This window comes from Leuresthes tenuis, unplaced genomic scaffold (genome assembly GCF_036924035.1).
Source record: "Leuresthes tenuis unplaced genomic scaffold, fLeuTen1.0.hap1 SCAF_3, whole genome shotgun sequence".
Taxonomy (NCBI): domain Eukaryota; kingdom Metazoa; phylum Chordata; class Actinopteri; order Atheriniformes; family Atherinopsidae; genus Leuresthes; species Leuresthes tenuis.
The window spans coordinates 20,381,231-20,407,632 of NW_027325357.1; the positions used below are offsets into that span (position 1 = coordinate 20,381,231).

A 26,402-nucleotide genomic window follows, 5' to 3' on the forward strand; every position below is an offset into this window, starting at 1 on the left:
AGTGTGTGGTTTGATGGGTGGGTGGGTTGGTTGAGGACTGGGGGTTCCAAAGAGAAAAAGGCAGAGAGTGATTATGAAGAGTAGAAATAAAAGAGAAGGGTCAAAGAAGAGAAGTGCTTCTTGACAAAGTAGACATGAGAGGGTTGGCTCTGGTTCCTGTTGGCATTTGTGTACGTGGGTGTCTGTCCATCCAGTATGTGTGTGTGTGTGTCCCAAACCTGTGGTTCTTTCTCACATGTTGTTTAAGATTTGAGATACAAGTTTTCAATTTGTGAAATAACAGATAATAAAATGTCCCCATCTGCAACAAATGCAGAATACAGAGCAACCATGGAGATCAGTCTCTTTATTTGGAGCAGTGGAAGATAAAATGTCTCTTCTGACTTGCAGACAAGGTAATATGTTTCTAGTAACATAAAACACTGAGGAGCTAACTTACGTGACAGTGCAAAATGAATATTATCTTCACTCTAGCTTTTCCACTTGTCAAGACAAGACAAAAAACTAATGCCTTGTTTGTCCCTGATGCATCAACCATTGTGTGAGTAAACTGGTACAATAGTGCCATTACTGCTTATACTGGGATTGAGGAAAGCTTTTGTCTGTTCAAGCAGTATTTGAAGGTTTTCGGGTTTTTTTTCTTACATTTTAAATGATTATACTTTCTTGGGTTTAGGTTGCATTGATGCCTGCAGAGACAGACCTGTTTATACAATCTTCTCTTGGGCTTTTCCTATTTTTAAAATGCGCCACTCGTACCGCATGGAATAGGTTGCAAAATTTAGGAAGAGCACGCCTGGCCAAACTGACACCAGAGCGCCCTGTACCTGGTATTAGGTCAAGAACAGTAACTGTAAGCTAAGCTTAAGGTTAAAGTGTTAAAAACGTCAGTTCCTCAAATGGCTGGCCCCAAAAATGAGTCATATTAAAATTCCTGACTTACATTACAGGAATTACTTAACTATGTAAGAATTAAACAAGTTTAAAGCCTTGTACACACACTTGTACAGATTTATATGTATAAAATTCCTAACAATAGTATTTGGGGGAGTATTTGGGGATGTGGGAATCAGTCAAATCCATGCCTTACAAGTCGTGTCTGGCACCACAAGCCTTAGATGATGAAATTCCAGACTTCAAAACAGTAATCCACAAACAAATAGATAGCGTCACTGTGGCTACATCCATCTTATATAAACAGTCTAAGGTCTTTTCCAAAGTAAAATAAACTGTTTAAACTTGCAGTGCTACTTTATCTATATGTGAAGAAACAAAATGTGAAATGGAGCATCTGTTTTTGTGATTACCTGTAGTTTAACAAGACAAATGCAAGGTTTTACATCAGTCCTGGAAAAATCTCACGGCAAGAATCTAATGATGTTGAAATGTGTTATAGTTTTGTAATTTCAAGAGTACTGTCCTTAAAGCAGACCAAGTTGAACTCTTCAGGGACACTTCTCTCAGCCAATTTATAAATATGTTTTTGTTTTTACAGCTCAAAAGAGCACTTCAGCATGGGATCTTTACTGCAGTAAATTTAAGCAAATTGCCTGTTAGCTGTGGCACACTTTCATAAGCCAGTTTTCAAATCCACAATACGCTCTCTTAAAAGGTCTTTTCCAAAGTAAAGGAAAGTATAGGGAGGAACATTGTTTTTTTTACTATTTCCTATTTCTTCTTCTCTTTCAAATACACTTGCACATCCATGGATAGAAGCATAGGAGAGGAGACAGGCATCACCTCTGCTTGGTTGTAGCGTTTATGAAAGCCATAAATGGCTCTTTAATATAGTGGTAATCAGGGTGGTAATTTGGGTGGAATTGTCCCTTATTGTTGCCAGACATGCCTCCTCAACTCCTGCCAACATACACTCATGCTCACACACATAGACAAACACACACACACTCACTCACTCTTGGGCAGACAGGGTGTTCAAGCAGTAATTCACACCACATGCCAACAAACTGGGCGGTTGTGTTTGTCTATGTGCGTATGTGTGTGTATGTCTGCGCCTGCTTTAATGCTGAGGTCAAACCAGTAAAGGGAGGGGGTTCCCAAGATTTTTGTCAAAGTGTTAAAATTCACGTGTGTGCCTGCGTGTCTGCGTGTGTGTGTGTAGGCACGTCCGCTTGTGTGTGTGTTTTAATTGCGGTCTCAGCAAAAGTAGCAAGTGTGCTGGATACAGATGGTTTTCATCACTCCAAGTGCACACAGAACTTCTCTCTGTTTCTGTCTCAATCTAATCTCTCCTCTTTGTGTTTGTAATTAAACATTACTTAATGTAGCCGAGCTTCTAATTTGACAATCTGTTGAATAAGCGGCAGCTTTGTTTCACAGTGTTACACTTTTCTGCAGTTGTGAAATGATGGAGTTGTGCAGATTTCTACTGCTGTGTGGTTGAGTAAGAGCCTCCACGGTAAAGAACATCCCTCACTCTGGCCGTTAATTTGCCCCCCCACCAACACACACACACACACATACACCCCCACCCACGCACACACACACACATATACACACAGGGACTTTCATAAATCAATATTTACTGAGGAACCTTTCCCTTTTGAGTCAGAGGAAGCAAATGTGCATCCTGCTGTCTCCCCTCTCTAACCCTCTGCCATGAGGCTGTGCTAGTATTTGTGTGTATGTGTGTGTGTTTATATGTGACTGTGTGCTTACTGTAAGTGCAAGGCAGCTCTTGTGTTGTGAGATGGGTGTTTTCTTATTTTGTTTTTGGGGGAGTTCAAACATTCCAACAAAAATTCCTGTTCCTCAGGGACGGATTTTTCCTGATGATAGAGCGCCAAGCAATACAGCAAAGAAAAGACGGAACATTAGATGACACGAAAGCAGTTCATAAAGTAGAGGGTGAGAGGGAAGGTAGCGGGAAAGAGAAGGATTTGCTTAGAAAGCATGGAAGGGATGGCTTAGCTTGCAGTATTGGAGGGATGAATCGGCAACACTCAAGGGCAGAGTGAAAGAATGGAAACAGAGCTAGTGAGCGATGGTGTCACTGGCTTACATGGAAAGCCCTGGAGGGCAGACAAGGGAGAAACGGGAAAAGGAGGAGGAATGAGAAGGTGGAAGGTGGTTAGTCACAGCTCTTCAGGGTACATCAGGGCATACAGTTCCTTACATCACTGTGACACACACAAACACAGTCCAACGGGCACACATGAAGATACGCTGACATACTTCTGCCTCAGAGGATGCGGAAAAACCACTTTGGATCGTTCTCTGCAAAGAGAGAAGGAAGGAGAGGAGGAGGAGGAAAGGGGTGTGGAGGGGAGAGTAATACAGATGGGAGGGGAACAAAGAATCGAAAGAAGAGTTTGAAATCAAAGTGGGTTTTGAATTAGATTAATTCAGACACATTCAGACAGACAGATACACACTCTCAGGCGTGATTGACAGACTTAGCATAGCGAGGGGGACTGAGAGTGACCAGAGTCTGTTTTGTTTTTTGATGCTGCACGCATGTACTTTTTTCTTTAATTTCGAAAGTGAGGTACAACTTTGAACTTTTATGAGCCAAAAATGATCAATTTCTCAAAATGACTGCTTGTTTGTAATCATAATCTGATCATCCTTATTTCTTCCTTCCGTAGGCACTCCAGGCAGCCAGACAGTTCCTCCTCCAGCAGGCCTCTGGTCTCAACTCCCCTGGCAGCAACGAGGTCAAACAGAGCCCTGTCCAGGTCAGAGCACACACACATCGATGCACAGCCCTTGTGTTTCCTTATCAGAATGTGTTTGTTGTTAAACCACTGACCGCCAAGAGTGTGTTCGTTTTTCAACCAACCTGCCACGTCGACTGCACCGTATGATATAGGCACATGTTTTTCTTTTTCCCTTCCTCACTCACTGTCTGCATGTATCTCTTCCTCTCTTCTGTAAGTGCATGTGTGTCTGCATGCGTGATTGTTAGTGTGTGAGTGAATGAGGCCTTTGTAGTTTCTGGGTTGCGAGCTGTTTTCAGAGTTGAATTCCACAGCAAGCAGAGAATGGGGTTAGCTGGAGTGCAGGATCCCTTCTGAAAGACACTTGAGGAGGCTACACACTCACACACACACACACATACACAGGCAGAACACATGCATCATTGCTATTTGTGTATGTTGATACATATCAAACAAGACATTACACTCTGCAGTTCTTTCCGATCATATAATAGGTTGACCAATTGCAAAATAGTGATTTTTTAGCCATGTCTCGCATCAATTTAGTGGGGCCATGGGTCTATTAGAGCAGCTAGCAGCCTGCTTATTGCATTACTCCTCTAATTAGCATGTCAAATGATAAACAGAAACCTGGATCATTACAATGAGGGGCAGGAGGACAGAGATTGAGGAGAGTAAAATACAGATGTGAGACAGAGGAGGATAAAGGAGGATTTTATTTGCAGTGTCTGAAGCCAGTAATGCGCTTATGGGGAGTAGCTTCAGATTTATGTAGGAAGGTAATAGTATTATATACAATTGATTACAGGATTTATTTTGAGGGATACGTGCAACATTTACAAATAAAGAATCTGAAAATTTGTTCTCAAATGTTTTGTGGTGTTTTTCCACTAAACAGAACTTTAACATATTTGGCAGCGGCAGCATGAAGCTGTTGTAATAAAAAGAAAAGCTTCGTATTAGTTATGAAATATTGTGTGCTCCGTGACAGGACACAAAAAGAATAGCACGAAAAACTTCGATATCATGAGCACACAGTCAAAAATGAAAGACTTTGACTTGAACTATCAGTAACACAGTTTAATTGCCAAGTGACCTCTGCGAAGTGTAGAAATGCCAGAGAACAAAAGCTTGCTTTTTACTCCAGATCTCAAAAATGCAATACGATTGAAAAGTAGGATTTCACAGATTACACTTTAGTCAAAACCTGACTTGGAATCAGCTTTGCTTGGTTTACTCTTTGGTAGAAACTGACAGTTGCAGAAATGTAATGGTGAATATTGTTTCCTTGTATGTCTTTATCTGCATTTTAAAACTCTTTCAATTGTTAAAATGACATGAAACAGTAACAGTAACACAAAATGGTGCTCATGTGAAATGAATTCCGAGCACTGCTTTGGCGAACAGCTTACATCGGGGACAAGCTCATCCTCAAAAGAGGAGTCGTGTGTCTGTGAACAAGCATTATCACATGAACGAGGCAAAATGCAGGTCAAACATGCATTCATCTGACCTGCTTCGTAGCTACATCTCTTATATGGAACGAGTGTAACCTTCCCCCTCGTTCTCCTTTCTCGAACACACATACAAATCCAGCTCTCCCCCTCCTCTACGCTCTCCATCTCTGTCTTGTTTGTCCTGTTTGTTGAGGCCTGACCTGGCTAGCCTCTCTACAGTCTCCAGGGCACCCGTGCTACATCTCTGTTGTCTGAACTGTCAGCTCACATGGCCCCACGCATACTTCCAACACAAACACACAGACACAGTTAGATTTACATTTGCCTGTGTGTTTGTTCTCGGATCCTCGCAATCCCGAACACAGGTTCAAGCACCAAATGCGCAAAGCGGATGTCGGTTGTTTCTTGTGTACCTGTGTGAAGCGGTAGCACTTTAATTGTTTACCAGACTTTCTAATGTAAACCTGCCCACTAAGGTGTTTATGGGGCTTCTCCCAATTATCGTCATTTCCAGCTATATGTTCACTTTTAAATCGCTGCAACATTTGCGACCAGGAGAGGGTGAGTGAACGTTGGAGTGAGCGAAGCTAGAAATTTAACGTGGTCATTTCCTAAGGTGACAATAAGGCACAGCATAGTGGCTCACATCAGGCACAAAATGGCCGTCCTCAGGTTGGCTCCTGCTGTGCTGCTCTCACACATGCAAATGAGCCTTAGCCAATAATGAGATCTTTAGGAGCTCGATAATTAGATTTTTCCCTTCTCTCTGAGGGAGAACGGCAGAGGCAGACAGGGTTAGCGGGAAGACTTCTTTTCGTGTCTTGACTTCTGTGGAGAAACCTCAGCCTACCACTGACAACCCCCCTACCCCCCACCCCCCCAAACACCATTTCCCCTTATATTTCTTTTCTTTATTTATAATAGAGGGGAGGATCTAAGTGTAGAGCAAAAGAAACTCGGAGATTGTATCTGGTTTTTGATTGGTTGCTCAGAGATGGTTTCTGTGTTTGTCTGGCTGTGTAAGATGGTATCAATCTATTGTGTGTGTGTGTGTGTGTGTGTGTGTGTGTGTGTGTGTGTGTGTGTGTGTGTGTGTATGTGCGTGCATGTGTGTGCTTGTCACGCTGTCGTATGTCAAGTTCAGGAGAAACTCGACAGTAGCACAAGTGTCCAGATGAGAGTTTGCAGGGGGAAAAAAATTGCTGTGTGCAACAAAACTGCAGTCACAGAGCTAAAGGAAAATAATTAGAAGTGATTGTTCAGTGGTCAATAGTGAAGTAAAATAAGCAGAAGTGGAAACAAAGCAGAGAAATTACACTTAAAAATGTTTTAAATGTGGAAAATTACATGTCTTCAAGCGATAGCTCAGAATTTAAAAGACGCATTACCAAAATTCTTCGTGGTTTTGCTGTTCTTTTATTTTTGAATTAATTTCTAATGTTGTATCTGTTCAATTCAATCTTTCTTGAAACAGGTACAGACTGAACATGCAAACACGCTATGTCAGTATCTTCGAAAGATAACTTGCCCTCTCTGGAATTTGGATAATTTCACACTTTAGATGCGTGTTTGTCGTAGGTGTTGGACATAATTGGCCCCAGTTACCTTAATTTGTTGTGGCATGAGTGCTACTGAGAGAGTTGGTGGGCACACAGCTGGCAGACAAAGTGGCAATTGGCGGATTACCCAGCATGATACGTTGCATGCCTCTATGACCCGCCACACGTTCTCTACCATGTACATACTTGGCACACACTCACACTCTGTGTGGGCACAAGCAGACACATATGCACCTCTTGGCAGACACACGCCTGGCACACTTAACACACTGGCACTTGGCATGCACACATACAGATTAAGGCATGTGCTTGGCAGAGGCCCATATGTATGTAATTGAATAGTGCAGTGTCCTGTTTTCATGTATTATTGAGGAGCTCGGTTAATTAGGAAAAAAATGAAAAGACTCATTAGAGATATGTTAATTAGCTTGGCTCCCAGCTCTCTGGAGAGGGCTGACACCAGAGCAGTGGGATGGAGAAGGAGAAGGAGCCACGCAGGATAGGTGAGAGGAGGAAACTGAGTCATGTCACTGCTTTAAGTGTGACATCCTAATCCATCGTATGATTTTTGTAAATTTCTAGGTGTTTTCTTTCTTGGATGAGAAAACCAATTACAGAAATGTGTGCATGGGTCAACGTATTTTAAGTAATCAGTAAAAGTATGTGGAAAGATGAGTGTTAAGGCCTCTAGAGTCTGTAGAACTAAGGCCTTCTCTCCTTCTCTTTTATTTTCTTTGAACATGTTTTCCCCAAAGCACTCCTTTTGTCCACTCACTGAAAGCGCTTAGTTGGCAGTTTCTCTTATTGGATGTGGAGGGAATTGTGGCTGTACGTGTCGGTTAGTGTGTATGTGTGTGTGTTGGGGGGTGGTATGGGATCCTGACAGTTTGTGAAGGGTGTATGAGTGCAGGCTGAGCAGCCAGTGAATTGGGTTCGGCTCTGGACTGAGGGGTGGACAGACAGACGAAGAGGATGGAGAGGAAAGGTTTGGGTCTGGCCACTCAAGTGTGAAACTCTTATTTTGTGATTTGAAACATGAGTGAAATCAGTAATGAAATATGGTCGATAACGGCCTCTCACACTTCCCAATGAAGTGCCCTGACTGTGTGTATGTCTGTGGGTTTCTTGAAATGTGTTGTCATTTTTATTCTGAAGCACTGGGGCGTTAGATGGAGGGAGGCAGTGGAGGAGGAGGTTGAGGAGGAAGGGGGAGGGGGATTATCCACTTGAACTTGCTGGCCTTTCTCTGTCCTCTCTTAGGTTTTTTTCTTCTTTTTTCATTTGTCTGGCCCTTGTCAACGAGAACCATGTTTTATAATCTTCCAGATATGTAGTGTTTGTGAGTGGGAGTGTTCTAGGATGGAGAGCTTTGGACAAGTCGCTGCTCCGACCCCTCCGACTGTTTCCCACTCTCTGTTTCTGTTTATGCTGTTTACTATAAATAAACCTGTTAAAGGATACATTCTTACGTCAAAAGATTGATAGACACATCATATTTGATAGAAATATGAAAAAAACTACCTGATTACTTTGTATATGCTCGTCACATGTGAGTTACAGATTTTTGCAATTAAATGAACTGCAGTGGCAGCTCACCTTTTGTTAGGATTGGTCCAGCTTTTCCGAGTATGCTATCACCTGTACAAATTGATATTTAGAATCACAGTTCAGATTATTTAATCTACAGTAAATTAATATGGTTAGAATCAGTTAAGTGCATAGTTTTATAATCACCTTAAAAACATTTCTAAATTCAGGTAAAAGTTACAAACATTTGTAAAGGAAATGAACTGCCATAGACTCTGTGGGTAGGTGGCACACAGGAAAATACAGTGTGAAGTACTGTCTCTTTGTCTTGACCACCAGGCCAGTGAAAGATTTAAAAAATTTCCACTTTTGTCTAAATATATTTGTGATTTAGAGACCAAAAGAGTTGTTGTTGCTGATTTTGCAGGCCTGCCAATTTGGCTGCAAAAGAAATTAAGCTCAATAAATGCTTCATCTGTTTTAAGAAAAAACAGCACTTTGCCAGTCTCTCGAGTGACTCTGACATGCGCGGAAACCTTTAAAAAAAATGCCATCTGTTGAATTTGCTCAACAAATACTATGAGACACAGTGACCTTGAGAGCATACCTGAAGATGAACAACAAAAAAAACAAATCTGAGAAACTTAAATCTTTATTTAATATGTTTAGTTACATTCACAGAAGCAATTTTTTAGCATAAATAGAAATGAATGTTTCATTAGTTGAGTAAACACAACCAAATGCCTTGGCATGCTAAGACAAAGAAAGGAACAAATGTTACCTACTTGTCACATTATCACTTTCTTTTCAGCTAAAAAGAATAGAACTGCTTTCATTTTGTCATATGTAGAATTGTTATAGATAAAGCATAAAACAGAATAAAAGCAGTGATTGAATAGAAAACATCAACTCCTCTGGCACACCTTTTCAGCAGCTGCTTATACAGAGACAAGCACAGACAGAAACATTACTCAGCAAGAAGGTTTGATGTCTGAAGCTGCAAGTTGCCCGTATCATCCCCAACCCCACCAGGCTTCGCTCATCAGTTTCCCCCGAAGTAATGTGGCCCCTGGCCCTGCTTCAGATTAGCTGGAGGAGGGGTACTCACCACACACAAAGGAACCTTTTTACCTCCAGTGGAGGCCTGGCCCTCAGCCCCAAACAACGCTCTCAGACCAGCGGGCACTCCTTCCATTTCTCTTTTTCACTCTTTTCTCTTCCGCGCCCCCCTCCTGCCACACTCCACCCCAAACCCCACCCCACGCTCCCCTCTCATTTCTTGGTATGATGAGCGCAGACACTGTTTACCTGGAGCCGGAGGAACTGAGAGATGGAAAGAGCGATGATAGCTGGTGGATAAACAAATCCTGAACCAACAAGAATCATTTACACATCAAGTAGCTGCACAGTGGCGACACAGACCAACACAGTTACCATGTGATGTTTGCGTGTGCATGTGTGTGTGTGTGTGTTTGATATGTCAAACTTTTACCACTGTCCAATCATACAAGGCAGACAAGCTGTGATATATTTGATACAATCTGCTAAAGAAAACTAAATCATGCAGTATACAAAATTACACGAGTAAAGAGGCCAGTCCTTATGAACCTCCAGGTGTGTGTGTGTGTGTGTGTGAAACAGGGAGGTAGACAGGGAGTCAGTCAGTTCCAGGGTGAGGTGGTAATGCTCAGTGACAAGGATAAACAGCGCTGGGGTTTGCTCCTACCAAGAGAGGGGGTGAGGAGGAGGAGGACTGTGTCAGCCTCTCTCTTCCTCCTGCTCTCTCCTTGTCATTTTTTCAATTATCCCTCTCTCCTGTGTGTCCCCATAGACCCAGAGGCAGAGCCTGCATCATTTAGACTGAGAGCCTGTTTAGATTCTGATTATAGCCTCCTTTCTTCTCACCATTCTCTGCCATCACACACACACACACACACACACACAAACACATACACCTACAGGCTGTGCACTTTAGAGCCAGCATGAGGTGAATAACTGCAGAAGTAAATTTATCTGCTTTCAAAGCTCAAGGGGGTTGTTGAAGGTACACTGACTGTTGCTTTTTTTGATTAATTGTCACATGGCATGTATGATTCTCTGAATCTAAGTGTCATACTCCTTAAATGTGCGTTACATGGGCATGTATGTGGCGGTTAATGGTGACGTTCTTTGTATTGTCTGATGTCTATCAGAATGAAAATGAAGTGTGAAATTCAAAGTTCTCTGTGTTGGAGAAGATGCAGATGCTTAAACGATTGTCCTGCAGCTGCACCGGGGCCTGTTCATCCTGACTCCCACCTGGTTTAATATCAGATAGCAATTCTTCTTTCCATCCCGAGATTCCATCTGAAATGGAAAGTGCTTGAAAGGCTTTCCTCCTTGTTAGAATGAAAAGTCATCAAGGGAGGAGAGGAGAGAAGGATTGAGCCTCATTTAAATGCAAGTTACATTCCCCTATTTCTCTCTCTTCTCTCCTCTGGGACCGAATGCCTTTCTCCTCCTTCTCCTTCCCATGTTTCGGGCGCTCCCTGGCTCCCTCTCTTCCTTTGTTAATCAGTTAAACTCCCTCTTCAAACAACCCCTCTAATTACTCCTCCGCTCTCTGTAAACGACAGGGCTGTCTCCTGCTTCTTCTTTCTTCCCTCCATCCCTCCCTCCCTCAGCTCCCTCCATCCATGGCAGGGGTTGACCCCTGTCAGCCGCTGACCCCTCAAAAGTGTATGTCTGCCAGTGCTTGCATGTATTCCGAATCTACTTGTGACTGATTCTTGCATGTTAATGATATGAGCGACATCCTATGTTTTTTTATTCTTGCTATTATTAGTGTCTGGGCTTAATAAGGGATTTGAGCGTGTACATGCATGTGTGTCTATGCTCACACATCTATTGCGTCAGGCTCTAAGCCACACATTCTCTTTCCGACAGCCTGCTCAGTAGGGTCCCTGTCTATTTCTGTATAACACCCCACACACTTCTATTTATTTTCTAACCATTATTTCCCATTTATTACCTCCTTTCTCTCTTTGTTCCTGCCTTTCTTTCACTATGTGTATGGTATTCCGCCTATCTTTTGCCTGCTTGCACCTACACTCAAACATCCCCAGCCTCACCTCTCTCCCACTAATCTATCACACATCTCTCTTTTAAATTAACGTGCAACATGAAAAAAAAAAAAAAAAAGGACGACAGCAGGAAAAAAAATTAAATGCTTTTAATAAATGGCTGACTTCAAATCGCCCGGCTTTTCAGACTCTCCCTATTCACAGTCCAATGAAAGGGGAGAAATCATTCACCAGGAGAGACAAAGCCGAATGAAAATATAATTCTGCATTGTGAGGCGCTTTTGTCCTGGCCCGTCAAATCGCTAATGGCGAGGCTTTTGTTTTGTGGCGGGGCTCTGAGGCTGGCGGTGTCGTATGGCGGTGGCAACGCATGCCCCATAATCACCACGCTTTGTGATATTAGATTATAGGGGCAATTAATGGCGTCAAACCTTAACTACTCAACATTCAGCCTGCCACACACACGCAGATGCACATCCACATTCAGAAGAGTATATCTGAAATTGTGCACACGCGCACACATATGGTTCTGGCATCAGAAACGTCAGCCGACACACAGAAAGGTGCTATAACTCCAGTAATTATTACGCCTGTGACTTGAAAACGTCGACGGCGGTGTGTATAAAATAGAATGTATGAGTTGTCAGGGAGGAAGAATGGGATGCACAAGAGCAATTAATTACAGCTTTTCATTTGGAAAGCTTAGACTGACAAGGCTCGGCGGCGGGGGCAAGCTGGCATGACGCCAAGCTGCACCCATCACCACCCCCATCTTACTCACTATTCCACCTCCCTCTCATCTCTCTTGCCTGTTCCTTTACCAACTGCCACAACATCAACCTGCCCCTCACTCATTCCACTCTGACGCTGTCTTTTTCTACATCTGCTCCTCCCGCTTTCTCAACTCAAACACACACTCTGACAGCACACTCACCTGTGAGTCGTACCGCACTCATCTTCTTCTGCATGACGCCCGACCTGACGGTGTCCATCTCTCTCCTATATTTTCTCCATCCCTAAAACATGATGTTTAGAGCGAGGGAGACAGAGGACAGGCGGGAAAGAGGGTGTTAGTGTTTCTACCCAATCTTATTTTCAAAGTCAAATCAGATCTTTACAGATTTTTCATTTACAAATGAGAGTCGCGCCCGCTGCCATCTCCTCAGATAGTCACATAGACTGCTTCTCCACATGGGTGCATTTTTTGGTGAAAGAACTATCATCATGTTAACACACGATAATTGTGTTTATTGTAAAAGGACTGCGGATTATTGATGCGCAGGCAGTGAAGGAAGAAGCATAAAAGACGCCAGCTCTCAAAATCAATCTCAACCCCCTCCCCAAATATCTTTATATCCTGTCTCTTTATCCCTCCCTAATAAATGTATTTTCTAACTGCTGTTGCTCCAGCAGTTAGAAAAAAATTACAAAAGTGCCTTGTCAGCAGGATTAGTGGTGTGGTTTTTCAGATGTTGTGTCCGCATTTGCACTCTCAGTTTCAAATTTATGTGGTAAGTTTGTCCTCGGAGTCGCAGTGTTTGTTATCAGATAAATACCTCTGCACATGTCTGTGTACAATACACCAACATTAGGAGTGCTTGCACAACACATCTGCAAAAATCACAACTCGGTCTTCTCTCTCACTCTGCCTGCAGCTTTATCTCGCGAGATATTCATCTCATCAGATATCCACTTTGTTGTTCCTTTCCTCTTAGTTGGGCCTGACTGTGGGGAGAGAGAATCGGAGCCCATCGTAATCATGTGTTTATAAAAGCAGATAAGATTTTATATTTTACTAGGAGATTACATATCTGTCCCTTTATCTCTGACTGCTGCCACAGTTTTTAACAGTGCCCGCTTTGTGCAGGAAAGTGTCAACAATATGACTGTGTTTTATTGCATCTCCATTTATCTTTATTTGATGTTGCCAGCTTTTCTTAACAGTGACTGACAGGAGAGAATAGGAAACAATCCACTTCTCTAACTTACCTGTCACTGCCAGCATACTGTAGCACCTCTATGTAGATTGTTTGTTTTGAGTTAAGCATTCAATTGCAGGCACAGTCATGCTTGCTGTGCTGACTGGGTGTTTTCACACAAAGCTTCCCCCACAGACTGACTGAGCTGTCCTAGTTTTGCAGGCTAATATCCAAATATGTCAGGAGTTTAAAGTGTGCTTATGTCCTTGCTCTGTCTTTAGGTACCTGTGTCCATGGCTATGATGAGTCCACAGATGATCACTCCTCAGCAGATGCAACAGATCCTGTCCCCCCCTCAGCTCCAGGCCCTGCTGCAACAACAGCAAGCTCTTATGCTACAGCAGGTAAAACACACACTTTGTGTTTGAACCAGGTCCAAAGCTGACATGATTGAGGATGTGACTGTTTTAGTAGGTGATGACACACACTGGGCGTGATTGTATCTCATTCATTGCTCAAGGATCTTTGAGGTTTTGCACATGTCCACATTTCCACTTTTGCACACGTTGCAATTTTGGCTGCCTCCTCTTTAGCATTGTTGTTTGGAGGGTGTGCAAGCATATGCACACCTACACACGCAAAGATGCTTTTTAGCCCCAGCCAGTGACTCATAGTGAATCAGGAGTATGTGTTGATACCTAGCCCTTGATAGAAGAGTTGTCATGTCGACATAAACCAATAAACACTCTTAATCTGTAATAGATTTGTCAAATACTTAGCTACACCAACCCGTCACCACCTACACACACAAGCAAAGCACACGTGCTGTCTTGTAAAAGCTGTGAATATGCCAGTTAACAGTGTAGGGGTAGAGAAGTAATTGCATAGTAGGGGATGTCTAGAAAACACGTAGTACATACACACTCAGGCAAAGAAGAGCGTACTGTAGATTTAATAAGAAGTGGTAGCTTAAGGCAAGTATAAATTGCAGTGGGGAGATCTGACAACATGTATCATAATGGAAATGTGAAATGTGCTGGCTTTCTGGAAACAGACATGCAGATGGCTAAGAACCTCTTCACCAGCTCTTTTTTTAAATTTTTTTTGTAACAAGGAAAAAGGAGATGGAGGGAAAGGGGTTGATAATGCACTCTCACTCACTGCACCGCTAATAAAAACCACTGAGTTTAACATTGCTCTCCCACTTAATTAACCACAGTATGGACTACACACTTAGTGTATATCTGCAAATCAGGCACTTTTACACACACGCACACACACACACACAGAACAATCAACCAACATATCACTCATTGGAGCATTAAATTTCATATCCCTATGGCAATAGTGCATTGTGTAAGAGTGTGTAAGTAAGTTTTACAGCCCATTGCTACAAAGCAGTCATGTGTTTGTATGGGCACTCATTTGTGGATCTCCATATGTGTTTGCGTGTTAACCTTTAAGTTTCCTCTAACCTTTACTTATGCTACGGCTGCTCAGTCTTTCTCTTGGTGTGTTCACTAAAGTCAAGGTCATGGTAATAGGCTAGAGAGGTGAGTGCCTCACTTACACATACTCTTAATGCATGGAGCCACTGAATCAAATCATTAAAAAGACCTTAATTATCACTTAATTATTCCCTCAACTCACCACTCTCCAGCCAAGTGTGTGTGTGTGCGTGTGTGTACTTGTGAGTTTTGGTGCGTGTGTGTGCTTGCATATGCATTTGTCTGTGTGATTAGGAGGCGATCAGGCCTAGTGACGCAGAAAAGAGAGATTAACTCCGCCTAAGGAGCGATAAAACAGAGGAAAGACCGATGGAAAAAACAGAATGAGCAGCAAGAAGGAATGAGTCCTGCATTTAAACTGAATTAAGGACAAGAAGTAACATCATGGGGGGAAAAGCTGTAAATTATGCAAAAAATGAAACTATGGCTGGGATGAGATTACTGGATAATGTGAAACAGCTTTGCTCAAAAGGAGCATTACATTGCACAGAGTGTGTGGCGAGGATGGGCAGCGGCGTGTAGTCTGCTCGCTGTGGGGTCAGACGGATGAGAGACCGAAGCAACTGCAGCGCTGTGAAGTCATTCTCTCCTGAAAAGCCTCTTTGAACATTTGATGCACCATGAAACAAAGACAAACTGCAGATGGACACATGTACAAGCTGTTCTCAAGAGGACGCCCCCCCCCACTCCCCCTGCCTTCTTCTCACATACACACACCCTCAGACTAACACGCACTGTGGTCACTGAGAGTTTTCCCCTCTGCCTTACACTCCTCTTAGCTAGATTCTAATCTTAATGGAGCTTCCTGGGTAAATTAGTGATTAGTAATTCAAACAAACAGACAAGCCGTAGCCAATCAGAGGACACTGTGTATGTGTATGTGCATGTATGAGTATATTTGAATGCGTGTTCCCATTAGACATACAATTTTAAATCCAGTGATCTTGTCATGTCAGGAAAACATAAAGGTGTCAGTAGAAAACTTCACTCATCCTGTCACCCTCTAACTATTGCAGAGGACTTATAAATAACCATACATAACCTGGGGCTACTTCTCTTATCTTCTCATGTTATGAAACCAGCCTTGTTAAGATTTACTGTCTCAAACCTTTGGCAGTAAAGAGTGGGAACACTCGCACCCAGCAGGTGTTTCATGACAGCGACCAACTGAATACAGTAAAAGCTGCCTCAAAGTATCTCACTGTGGAATATTCACATTTTTTCGCCCATAGGTTTAAAAGAGCCATGTTCAGTCTTGCAAACCTTGCGTGTTTATTCATCATAATGCATTCAAATGTACAATTTCTGGTCATGTTATCTAACCCCTTAACAATGTGCTCGCCTGCAGGTGCATTTCTGGTCCGTTGCCTGTGCCTGCATTGTGCCACAATCAGTTCCTCCTTTACAGAGGTTGAACTCTGTGAATAATCCAGGGGGGCTTAGCTTTGACATACACAATCACCTTGCCACACAGCTAGACACGGCACACCAGCTGCATAATGTACCACAGCAGCCTGTCAGGTCCGCGTTTGTTTGTTGCGTGTGGTTTGTCAATAAACTACACACCGCCACAACGATAAACTGCGGCGTTTACTGTGAGCAGAGGAACTGCATTAGTTGAGACTTCTCTTCAAGTTAGAATATGCTGTCTGTTGACAGCAAGTCATTTCAGTGTTGGAAATCTGTGGTGTTGTTGAGGCCAAGCAAAGTGTGTTGTGAGTCACTCGCCTCGTATTTCTCCACCCTTCTCTTCATCCTTCTTCCCCCTTTTGGTGTCTGTCTCCAGTTACAGGAGTATTATAAGAAGCAGCAAGAACAGTTACATCTCCAGCTTCTGACTCAGCAACAGCAACAGCAGCAGCAGCAGCAACAGCAGCAACAGCAGCAACAGCAACAACAGCAACAGCAACAGCAGGCCGGGAAGCAAGCAGCAAAAGAGGTGAACTTGACCGAGTACACTCTCACTCAGCTAACTCTGAAGTACCCTTAAATGCAGTGAAAGTGGTTGTGACACGAGTGAATGCTGAAGAAAAAAATAATCCTGTTGAAGATCTGATGTATACAATTTAGGACACATGCAGTATGTTTGCTGCTCTCACCATCCAATTCTCCAGCTGGTTGTTGAATAAAAGCATGCCTCAGAGCAATGATAAACTATTTAGATTTTTCAGCAGCTTGCCATGTCGACGCAGTGAGGGAGTGCTGTCCCAAGCATATGCTACTCTGCCAATACATTTGTATGCCTTCTGCGCAAGACTGAGGGGGGAAATCTTTGCAGAAGGGTCTGCAACTCCTTTAATTGTCAATTATTACCGCAGACCCAATTAGCTTCCCTTACTTTCACTTCCTCTCACTCACACACATAAACGTGACAATACACTAATGCACACACTCTGCAAGGTTTAAGCACCTCTGCGGTACAATACAATATCATAGGATCAAGCAGGATCACATTGTGGCTAAACAAGGAGGCTTGGATTCAATCAGACATGGCATGTCTTGTGTGTGCAAGAAGTTGTGGGTGTGTGTCTGTTTTTCTATACGAATGTGTAAATGCTCATTAGCCAAAAACTTCTAAGTTCAAGGAGAAACACCTCAAGAGAAAGATTTTTTTGATGAATGCATAGGGAGACGCATTCTAGATTTGTCCTCCTCTTCCTCCTCTTCATCATTCTCTCCCAGTGGGCAGAGCCCCAACCCCACCCCCCCCAGCCCTCGCTGACAGCGGGCAACCAACTGGACCGTGACCAAAGCATACCAGTTGTGGTTGACTTGCATGTTGAGATGGTGTCTGAATTGCTTTCCCTTTCTCCCTGCGCGCCGTCGCTGTCCCAGTTTTCAGGTTGCTTGTCCTGTAACAACTAGACAAGTGCAAACACTGGTCATACAGCTACACTTACATGTAGACAGAGAGGGAGAGGCTTGATGTGTGATGGATCACTGCACCAACACACACACACACTCACACACCTGGGGGAATATGCCTCCCAACAGGGCTGCACACAGCTGATGAGACTGAGGTGCTCTGCTGCAGTCAGTGGTTTTCAGTTGCTGTGAGGCGTCAATCACAGGCGAAACACTGTTGTAGTCATTTCTGACATTTCTCCTGGTCAAGTACTGTAGGTGCTGTGAGATACTGAGACAAATGTTTTGCATTGAAAGGTTTGTGTGTTTGAAAGCCTTCAACTAACTGCACTGCCACAGTTCATGCTGCATCTTCTCCGAGCCCAAGCCATGTTAGTAGTTCCATTCAGCAGAAAGAAAAAAATGGAAAAAAAATGAGTAGATGGACAAAACTGCGGAGAGAGGGAGAATAAAAATAAAATCTCTGTGCATCAGTGGCTGTGGCTTTTTGCCCTTTTCCTTCTCTGCCACAATTTCTTTTCACTTTCATGTCTGCGTGGAAGTGATGCAAAGAAAAACTAAGTATGTGTGTGTTGAGGCAGTGTTTTGTGTGTCGCCAGAGCATTTGGGACTGGTCAGAAGTCAGCTTAATGAAGTGACTCTGACCATCACAAGAGACGCTTGCCTGTGTGTGTGTGTGTGTGCGTGTGTGTGTGTGGATGCGTGTGTCTTTGGGTGTCCATCTACAGCACGTGTGTGCATCCTCAGTGTGCGCGTGTACTTGTGTGCGTCTGTGTGACTGGCAGGCTCAGACAGTGTGTGATGTGCTCATAAATCACATTGACAGCCTGTTACTGCGCTAGCTTTGGCCACTCAGCCACAGCTAATGTAAACAGAACACAGGCACACATACACACACATAATGTGTGTGTTTTAAAGAACCATAGCCATATCTCAGGAGGGTAAGAGAGACAGAGGAGGGGGGGTGAAATGGACAGGCAAGTTTGAAAAAGGCGTGGGGCGGCAGGGGGCCCGGAGAGAGAGAAAGAAAGGGATAAAACAGTTCAGTTAGGACACTCTGATCTTGATAAACCATTTATTGCAACTAATGAGAATTTGGCAATTCACTTCAAAGAGCTAAACTATTTCAGCATGACAGAGATTTTGTCCGTGACCATAACACATGTCAAATCAGCTTATGAGGTGAATTTTCCTTGTTATTTTGTGGTTATGATACACTTCCCCTTCATCTCAAACAGCAACCTATATGAACTGTCCAGTTTCAGCAGTTGTGTGGGGAAAGTTATGTGATTAGTGATGAGATAATCTGTGACTGCTGTTCTACTTAGAGTCCTCTGTGTTTGTCAGTGTAGATAAAAATGTTGAGCACCATAAAGATTTCTCTTTCACTTTTGTCAAGTTATCCCCTTTTCCACAGACTCCTTGTGTATTTACATTATTAGGGGTATGTTTCACAGAAGATGCATACTGAGATTAGCAAGATGAGGTCATTTCCTCACCTACTAACTGACATGTCTAAACACTTAAGAACAAGACGTGACACCATCTTTATACAAGGAGTGTTTGCATATTGCCTCCACTGAAGCAGCCCAAGATTTCCTACAAATTATCCGAATCACTACATCATTCAGGTAAAGAATAGCTGTGCTGGTAGTTGGCACCTCCCTGACAACACACATTCACACTAACAAACAGGCTACCACCACACTTCTCCCCAGGCACCAAGTCTGAAAGGAAATGACCTATTTGCCCTTCCTGTGAGTTCTCCGTGTTCAAAGACTTCAAGTCGGCCACTCTCTTTCACACACTCGTCCACATTTCCACACACAATGAGATGGCGTATTTATTTATTTTTCCTCTCCACCAGTTATCAATGAGAGATAAAGTGCATCTCTCACAGGGGTTAGTTGTGCAGGGTCAGGATGGGGAGAGGGGTTCAAATAGCACAGCACAGTCCAGGTCTGCTCCAGACTGGTTCAGCAGGAAAGGGGACATTTATCACCGTAACACACACACGCAGACATTATCTCCAGATGCTTTGGAGTCCTATCGACTCTCCCTTTAACCTCCCTAATCCCTTTGCCCCTGCTCTACATCCTCACAGTCATCAAAGCTTGACATCAGATTGCTTTTCCTTTCAGTATGGGTGTAATTTCATCCATTTATTTATTCTGCAAGTTTATTGACTTTGTACTTGAAAAAGTTTCAACTAAGTGACGTAATTAGATAAACAGAACAAATGGCATTGCAGTAAAAGAAAGGGCTTCTTTGTGGCAAGTTTCTTTGTTTTAAATCAAAACTTTTGCTGAAGAAGGTGATATGTTTAGAGCCGTTCTTTCACATTGAATGGAAGAAAAAAAGTTGAAAGGAGATTTATAACAAAAGGAGAGCAGTTAGTTGTCTGCACAGGGTGTAGATAATATGTAGTATTACCTAACTTATCTAACCTCCTCATTTACTTACCCTCTACCCCTCTCTCTGTGTCCTCTGGTGTACAGCAGTTAGGCAGCAAGCAGCTGGCCTTCCAGCAGCAGCTGATCCAGATGCAGCAGCTTCAGCAGCAGCACATACTCAACCTCCAGAGACAAGGCCTGGTTCCGCTGCAGCCCACCGCCGCCATGCAGTCTCTGCAGCAAGGTACTTGCACACACACATGAATTCATAAACACGGCCTTAAACATGTGACACACTGTGACACAGACACACACATGCATGACCACATAGGCCTGTACCAGTGCTGCCTGTGAAGTCTGTTAAGTTAATCAGCCTATAAAAGATAAAAGGAAACTTGATTGGTGGGTTTGTGGAAAGTATTCATTTGGATAATAGGTAAAATATGCCTTTAAGCCTCCTGCTTAGAGATGTGTGCGTGTGTGTGTTTGTACTTGAGATTAGCCAGACACAAGAACATCATCGTTTTGCTATGGCTGTGCCCACTGGATTTTTTGTCTTTTGCTATGTTGCTATGTTTAACTTCTCTCCCAGTTCTTTAAATTTGTCAGCAGAGTTTTAGAATGATAAATGTTGACTGTTGCTGGCCCGCCCTTAGTGACCAAGTATATGTGTGTGTTTATGTATGCCCACTGTTGTCTATGCTCTTGCACAGCAGTGTTTAACACACATACATGCACACTATCTCACTCACAGAGAATGCCTTAGGGGCTCTAAAGTGCCCGTAACATTGCTAAAGCGCTGACTGAGTTGACCAAACAGACCCGTTTCCTTCCCTCTGTCTCTGATCTCTGATCTCTCCCTTTTTTCCCTTCATGCAGACTCGCATGCAGTCATACACACACTCACAGGTAAAAAAAATAAACTCAGTCAAATTACTTAAAGGTTGGAATAGTTCACTTCAAATATGTTAAATACAACACACAAAGTCCACCAGCGGACGAGCTGATTTACCAGTTCACGGAGAGAGTGCAAAAAATGACTGGATAAGACGATACGTTCGTGCATGGAGAGTGTAATTTTTCAGACAGTTGCAAACATTTTGCTTTGGCGTCTCCTTCTCTTTCGCTCTCTCCCTCTGTATCAGACTGGAATTTCCCTGCAGTGTGAAAGAGCTGGTCCATTGTGACGGCTCAGCCAGGCGTGAGCCAGAGCATTCCTCTGACCAGCCATGCCACACAAACACACAAACACTCATGCATAAACACTCGCACCTACGCACACACAAATCCACACACTATTGCCCCACCTCAGGGCTGTTGTGTTCGGTGTGTAGGTGGTAGGGGGTGATATGAAGGGTCCTGCTTTGGTTTTTGTTTATTTCTGAGACTGTGGTCAGATGGAGGCCCTTTGTAGACCTCTTGTAACTCCTTTCTCATAAAACGTAATAAGTTAATTGACAAAAAAAAAACAGAAAGAAACTAAAGCTGATCTTAATAAAAGTTTTTAAAGCTTAACTGGCACATTTTTTTGCACGATGTGTCTTCATCCAATTAGAACCTGCCTTTTATAGCAGAAGCACTCGCATCTTCTCAGATTCTTTGTATTTGCCAGCATAGCTGGAAGAGAATCTTAAGAACAGTTTTTTACAGTCATGATTTTTTTTTTTATTACAAACCTGTTCCTCTCACATGCTTTGTTTGTCTTTGCACTCATTAGTCAAGTACTTTCATCTGGCTCCTCTAAAATTACATATTTATTTTACACTGAATGAACTTGTGTGGTTTGAGCTACTTTACATAACAGTCTTGAACTACTTTACACCTTCACTTTCTGATCGTGTCCACAGATTGGTTGGGTTTCTTGGATAATGAATACACACACTCACAGAAATCTATGCACACACCACCCCATTCTTCCAGGGTGAGAACTTTTGTTTTGGCTGGACCGCAGAAGAATGCAGACAAAGCAGACATAATATTTGGATTGCTGCTAGGTCTCTGAATGTGTATATGCAGATGTGTGTGCATTGGTGTGTGTGTGTGTATATATGTGTGTTTGTGCATGCTACGATCCATTGCGGTAGGCTGTTGCATTTTAAACGTCACTCTCTCACATACTGTGAAACTGGACCAGAAAAAACAAAATTGTGACTGGAGGGAGCTCAAAATGTGTGCTCACACTTTTCACACAAATAGTGTTACTGATAAGGTGCTTATAAGCCTTGCATAACTACATTTCATGGAGTTACAGGAGCTGTGGTGCTGATGGACAGTAGAAAGTACCCTCAAAAAAAGATGGGAAATTGATTAACATTGGCTATCTGCAACATAACATACAAATCATAGATATTTCAGTTTGTCTTGTTTTCCATTCTTAGTAATTCTTCTTCACAGCAGTAGCGTGAATGTTTATACGGCTAAGAATAATTAGTAACAGCTACAACATCTGTGACATCAGTTTATTTCTATTTTGTCTGCGCGTATCTGATTTATAGTTAACAATATTTCCTCTTAACTTTATTTGAATGCGCTTAAATTCAAACCACCACATTTACATAGAGTGACAATAAAAAGTAACACAAGATCAGCTTGTGACAGGCAACTGTGTGTCTTCCTCTGCAGCGATGTGTCCATCAGACCTCCAACAGTTGTGGAAGGAGGTGTCGGGGGTGCCGAGCAGTGAGGAGGCCCTCAAACAGGCCGAAGGCCTGGACTTGAGCACCAACAGCTCCAACTCTACCTCAGCCTTCCCCAAAGCTGCCAGTGCTCACATTCCTCTGCACAGCCTGCCCAACGGACAGAGCCACACCCCAAAGAGAGACAGGTATAGTGAGTTTTAAAAAATAATTAATGAAAACAAAGCCACAATCTAACAATAACCACATTTTGATTACGTGTGTGTGACTTTTACTCTCTCTCATTAAAACAATCTTTATCTTGTCTTTTGGGGGATTTTTTTTTCTAAGCTTTTAACTGTTTTTAACTATGTGGTTACATACACATAAATGCACACACAAATGCACACAAGGACAGTTGAAAAACATGCACTTGCGGCGTATCACACATCACCAGGGTGTAAATGTCTCTCAACTCATTTGATAGGAGGTGCGTTGGGCTCAGTATGCTCTGCCAGTATGTTGTCAACCACATGTTGACATGTCAGGATGGTGTGGAGGAGATGTAAGGGGTGGATGGTGGATTCAGGAGGAGAAGTAGAAAGCGATGGCGGTGTTGTCAAGACACGGATTCCACAATACCGTGTGGGCATAATGAAGGATGCATGTACCTGGTGTATTTGTGCCACACATACTGTGTGGCTGTGTTGTCCCATGGCTGTGTTGGCTGCTCATGGGCTTGTCTCCGTCTTTAAGAGCCAGACTGTTTGAGTGGATATCCTCCTTCACCAAGGCAGACTGCGGAGATGACCATGTCCCCCTTTACTCCAAAGGCAGCCAACTTCCCAGCAGCCAGTGAGTAGCATATACATGCACACACGAACATACGAGTTGACAAGACAAAGATAGCAAAACTCACTAGAGGGTGGTGTCCTTTAGCACTGATTCACTGCTTGCACCAGGAGCATTGTTGACCCAGACTTCTGACCTCATTTTGGAGGAGGTCAGAATAGTTGAACAAGTGTTAATTAAAAAAGGTTCTATGAGCTGAACGCAGATGTCACACACTGACATACTACAACTGCAGTGTTGCTGGTGGTATTCTAACAGAGCTGGCTTCGAGGATCACAAAGACGGTAGCATTACTGTGTTAGCCTGCAAAGCTAATGCGTGGCTGATGTGGAGGAGAATGTGGTTGCCAGCAGTTTGTCATGTCTGCTGTCTGAGCTGCTTCTGAGTTGACTCAACCACAGCCAGCACACACACATACACACATTCATACACTGCAGGCTGCACATATGATCAGGAAAAGGCGAAAAGTGAGACAGAGACATGTTTCCATCTGCAAGACAAATGGTTTTTGTTAGACAACCTTCTGATGTTGATTTGAGAGAATCCCCATCCCAGTCTGCTCACACTTACAAAGTCACGCACATGCGCGCGCACACACACACACACATACAAATACACACAAACATAGTCATGTAAATATATGTGGAGACAGCAGTCGCGGGCAAAGTTCCAGGTCTGAACCACATCTGCTACTGGACTTGCCATACACACATGCACTGATACAGTTATTGTACACTGCATCCAAACCAAACCTGGCCTCTCTCATCGCCACACTCACAGAGAAATACACTCACAAAAACTCATAAATACGAACAGATACACACACAAAAACACACACATAGGCTGACCACAAAAGAACAACCAGCACATGACGGCAACCACCACCAATCAGTCATGGCTGGTTGGGCCTGTGCCGGCTCTGTGTCAACTCCTGAAACAGTAGAGCACACACCAACACTAGTACACACACACATGCAAAACACACAGAAAGACAGGTCATGGACTTCAGAATGTGACTTTGAGGTTGTTGGACCAATTCCCCTGTTTGCCTGGCTTCTGTAACTGACCCCACTCTGCTCTATCCTCCTTTCCCTGCACTTGGCTTCAAGACCTGCACAAACTAATCACAGCTAACCACACTCAGATGGCTTCTCTGATGCGACTGCTGTTACTTTTAGTTCTGTGCATGTGTTTGTTTAAAAGTATGGCATATCAATGCTTCGCTTCATTTTCTAGAATTGTATCTGACTTTATTTGCATGTACAGTAAATAACATCTGTTGTACAAACTCACTGCTGTCTCTTTTTGTGTGTGCGCCTTTCCCCACAGTCACGAGGAACATGCCGGCTCCCATCCGCTCTATGGCCATGGAGAGTGTAAGTGGCCTGGCTGTGAAGCACTGTGTGAGGACATGGGACAGTTCATCAAGTGAGTCAGCAACCCACCCAGTAATAACATACATCATGTATATGGTTTAAATATAGGTGAGCCTTTTTAAAGCCTTTATGCCAATGGATTTAAGAGCCTCCTCCTTTAATGGGGATTTTACCTGCCTGGATCAATACTTATCCACTGGAAGTCATCGGGACACTATTTCTAGGCACAAACCTTTGAAATAAAGATCAAAATAGTCCTTTTAGACATTTTTTATTACAATATTTTTTCTCCTCGTTTTCAGTTTGAGGTTTTTTATTAACCAATAACCTCAGATTTATCACCAGAGGGTAACAAACACAATGCCCGTTTCTCCTGAGGCTCAACAACACTAAACTGTATTAACATAATGAAAAGGCGACAGAACACATGCTCTGCGTTAGATTGTCTGTATATTCAAAGGAGAAAGCAAAGCAAACTGAAGCTTTGTCAGTAACATACACATCAGTTACAGTCATCGCTGGGGTTCTGAATTTCCTGATTTCCTAATCCATCTATTGCATTGTGTTGCATCACATTTGCTTGGAGGCACATTCATGTGTGTTCACTTGTCGTAGTTGTTAATTCTTTGTTTTCAAAAGACTCCTGGGCACCTCATTTCAATTTTGTTTGTTCAGTTTTTGCACTGCTTCTTTCTGTCTCAGGCAACTTAGTTCTTATTTTCTTATTCTCACTCTGCTTCCCTTCCCATGCTGCCTCTTCACTGTTACTCACCAATTTGGAGTCATAGCCTGATGCTGAAGTAGTATCTCCTGCAGTGGACTTCCCCATGACACTGAGGCTTCTAACGAAGGCTTCACAAGCCCCTAATGAAGCCCTAAACAAACTCACTCTCATTATCAATGTGGAGCTCATAGCTATTTGAACAGGGGAGATATTAATAAGGCAGGGTGATGAAATCTGTTTTCACACGCGCACATATAAGCACAAAAGTGTGCGTAGTGATTGTGATGGCATTGGACAGTCAGATCAAAGCTCGCAGGCAGGCTGGGAAAGTTTGGAGAGGAAAGCTGTTGTTTGGTGTCTCGTTTCATGTAGCCCCAGGGCAGATGGAAGGAGAGCAAGCACTAGAGTGAAAGAGCATGTGTGTGTGTGTAAGAAAAGAGAGAGATGATAAAAAAAAATAGAGGCAGCAACAGATAATGCCGTCAGTCCAACTGCGTGCTCCCTCCCAGTGAGTCTTAGTCATCGCCCCAGGAGGGGAAAAGGGTAGAGCAGAAGAACAGAGGAGGGAGACACTCCACTATTTCAGGTCTTTCTTTTCTTCTCTTACTCCGGCCCACCTCGCCTCCCTCCTCCTCCTCCTCCCTGTCCTCTGGTATAATACTCTGGCTGTGGTCGCTGAAGCTGGGTGTAATGTGGGTTAAAGCCTTGTCTGCCAGCACTCAGAGCAGTAAACAGAGCCTCATTGTCGGGACACACTGAAAAAAGAAAAATCCCTGCTACTGTTTACGGCCCAGCTATAGAGAGAGGGGAGGGTGCTGGGGGCAGATTTAGTTGGAATAAGTGTGAATCATAGGCATTTAGGGAGTTG

General features: G+C 43.2%; 2 protein-coding genes across 4 annotated transcripts in view; one reads left to right on the top strand and one right to left on the bottom strand.

The window, feature by feature from the left end:
* Positions 1-26,402, bottom strand: part of tfeb (transcription factor EB) — a 277,326-nt gene that overhangs the window by 131,734 nt on the left and 119,190 nt on the right. The gene's annotated exons all lie outside the window — the stretch shown is intronic.
* Positions 1-26,402, top strand: part of foxp4 (forkhead box P4) — an 87,704-nt gene that overhangs the window by 45,511 nt on the left and 15,791 nt on the right. For 2 of the 3 annotated variants that reach the window (XM_072382455.1, XM_072382456.1), the window contains exons 3-9: positions 3,606-3,695; positions 13,483-13,605; positions 16,496-16,648; positions 20,073-20,211; positions 22,590-22,791; positions 23,339-23,437; positions 24,764-24,862. In XM_072382455.1, coding sequence (XP_072238556.1) covers positions 3,606-3,695; positions 13,483-13,605; positions 16,496-16,648; positions 20,073-20,211; positions 22,590-22,791; positions 23,339-23,437; positions 24,764-24,862 — 905 coding nt within the window. The remainder of the gene's footprint in view (positions 1-3,605; positions 3,696-13,482; positions 13,606-16,495; positions 16,649-20,072; positions 20,212-22,589; positions 22,792-23,338; positions 23,438-24,763; positions 24,863-26,402) is intronic. The other variant, XM_072382457.1, reaches the window with a different exon arrangement.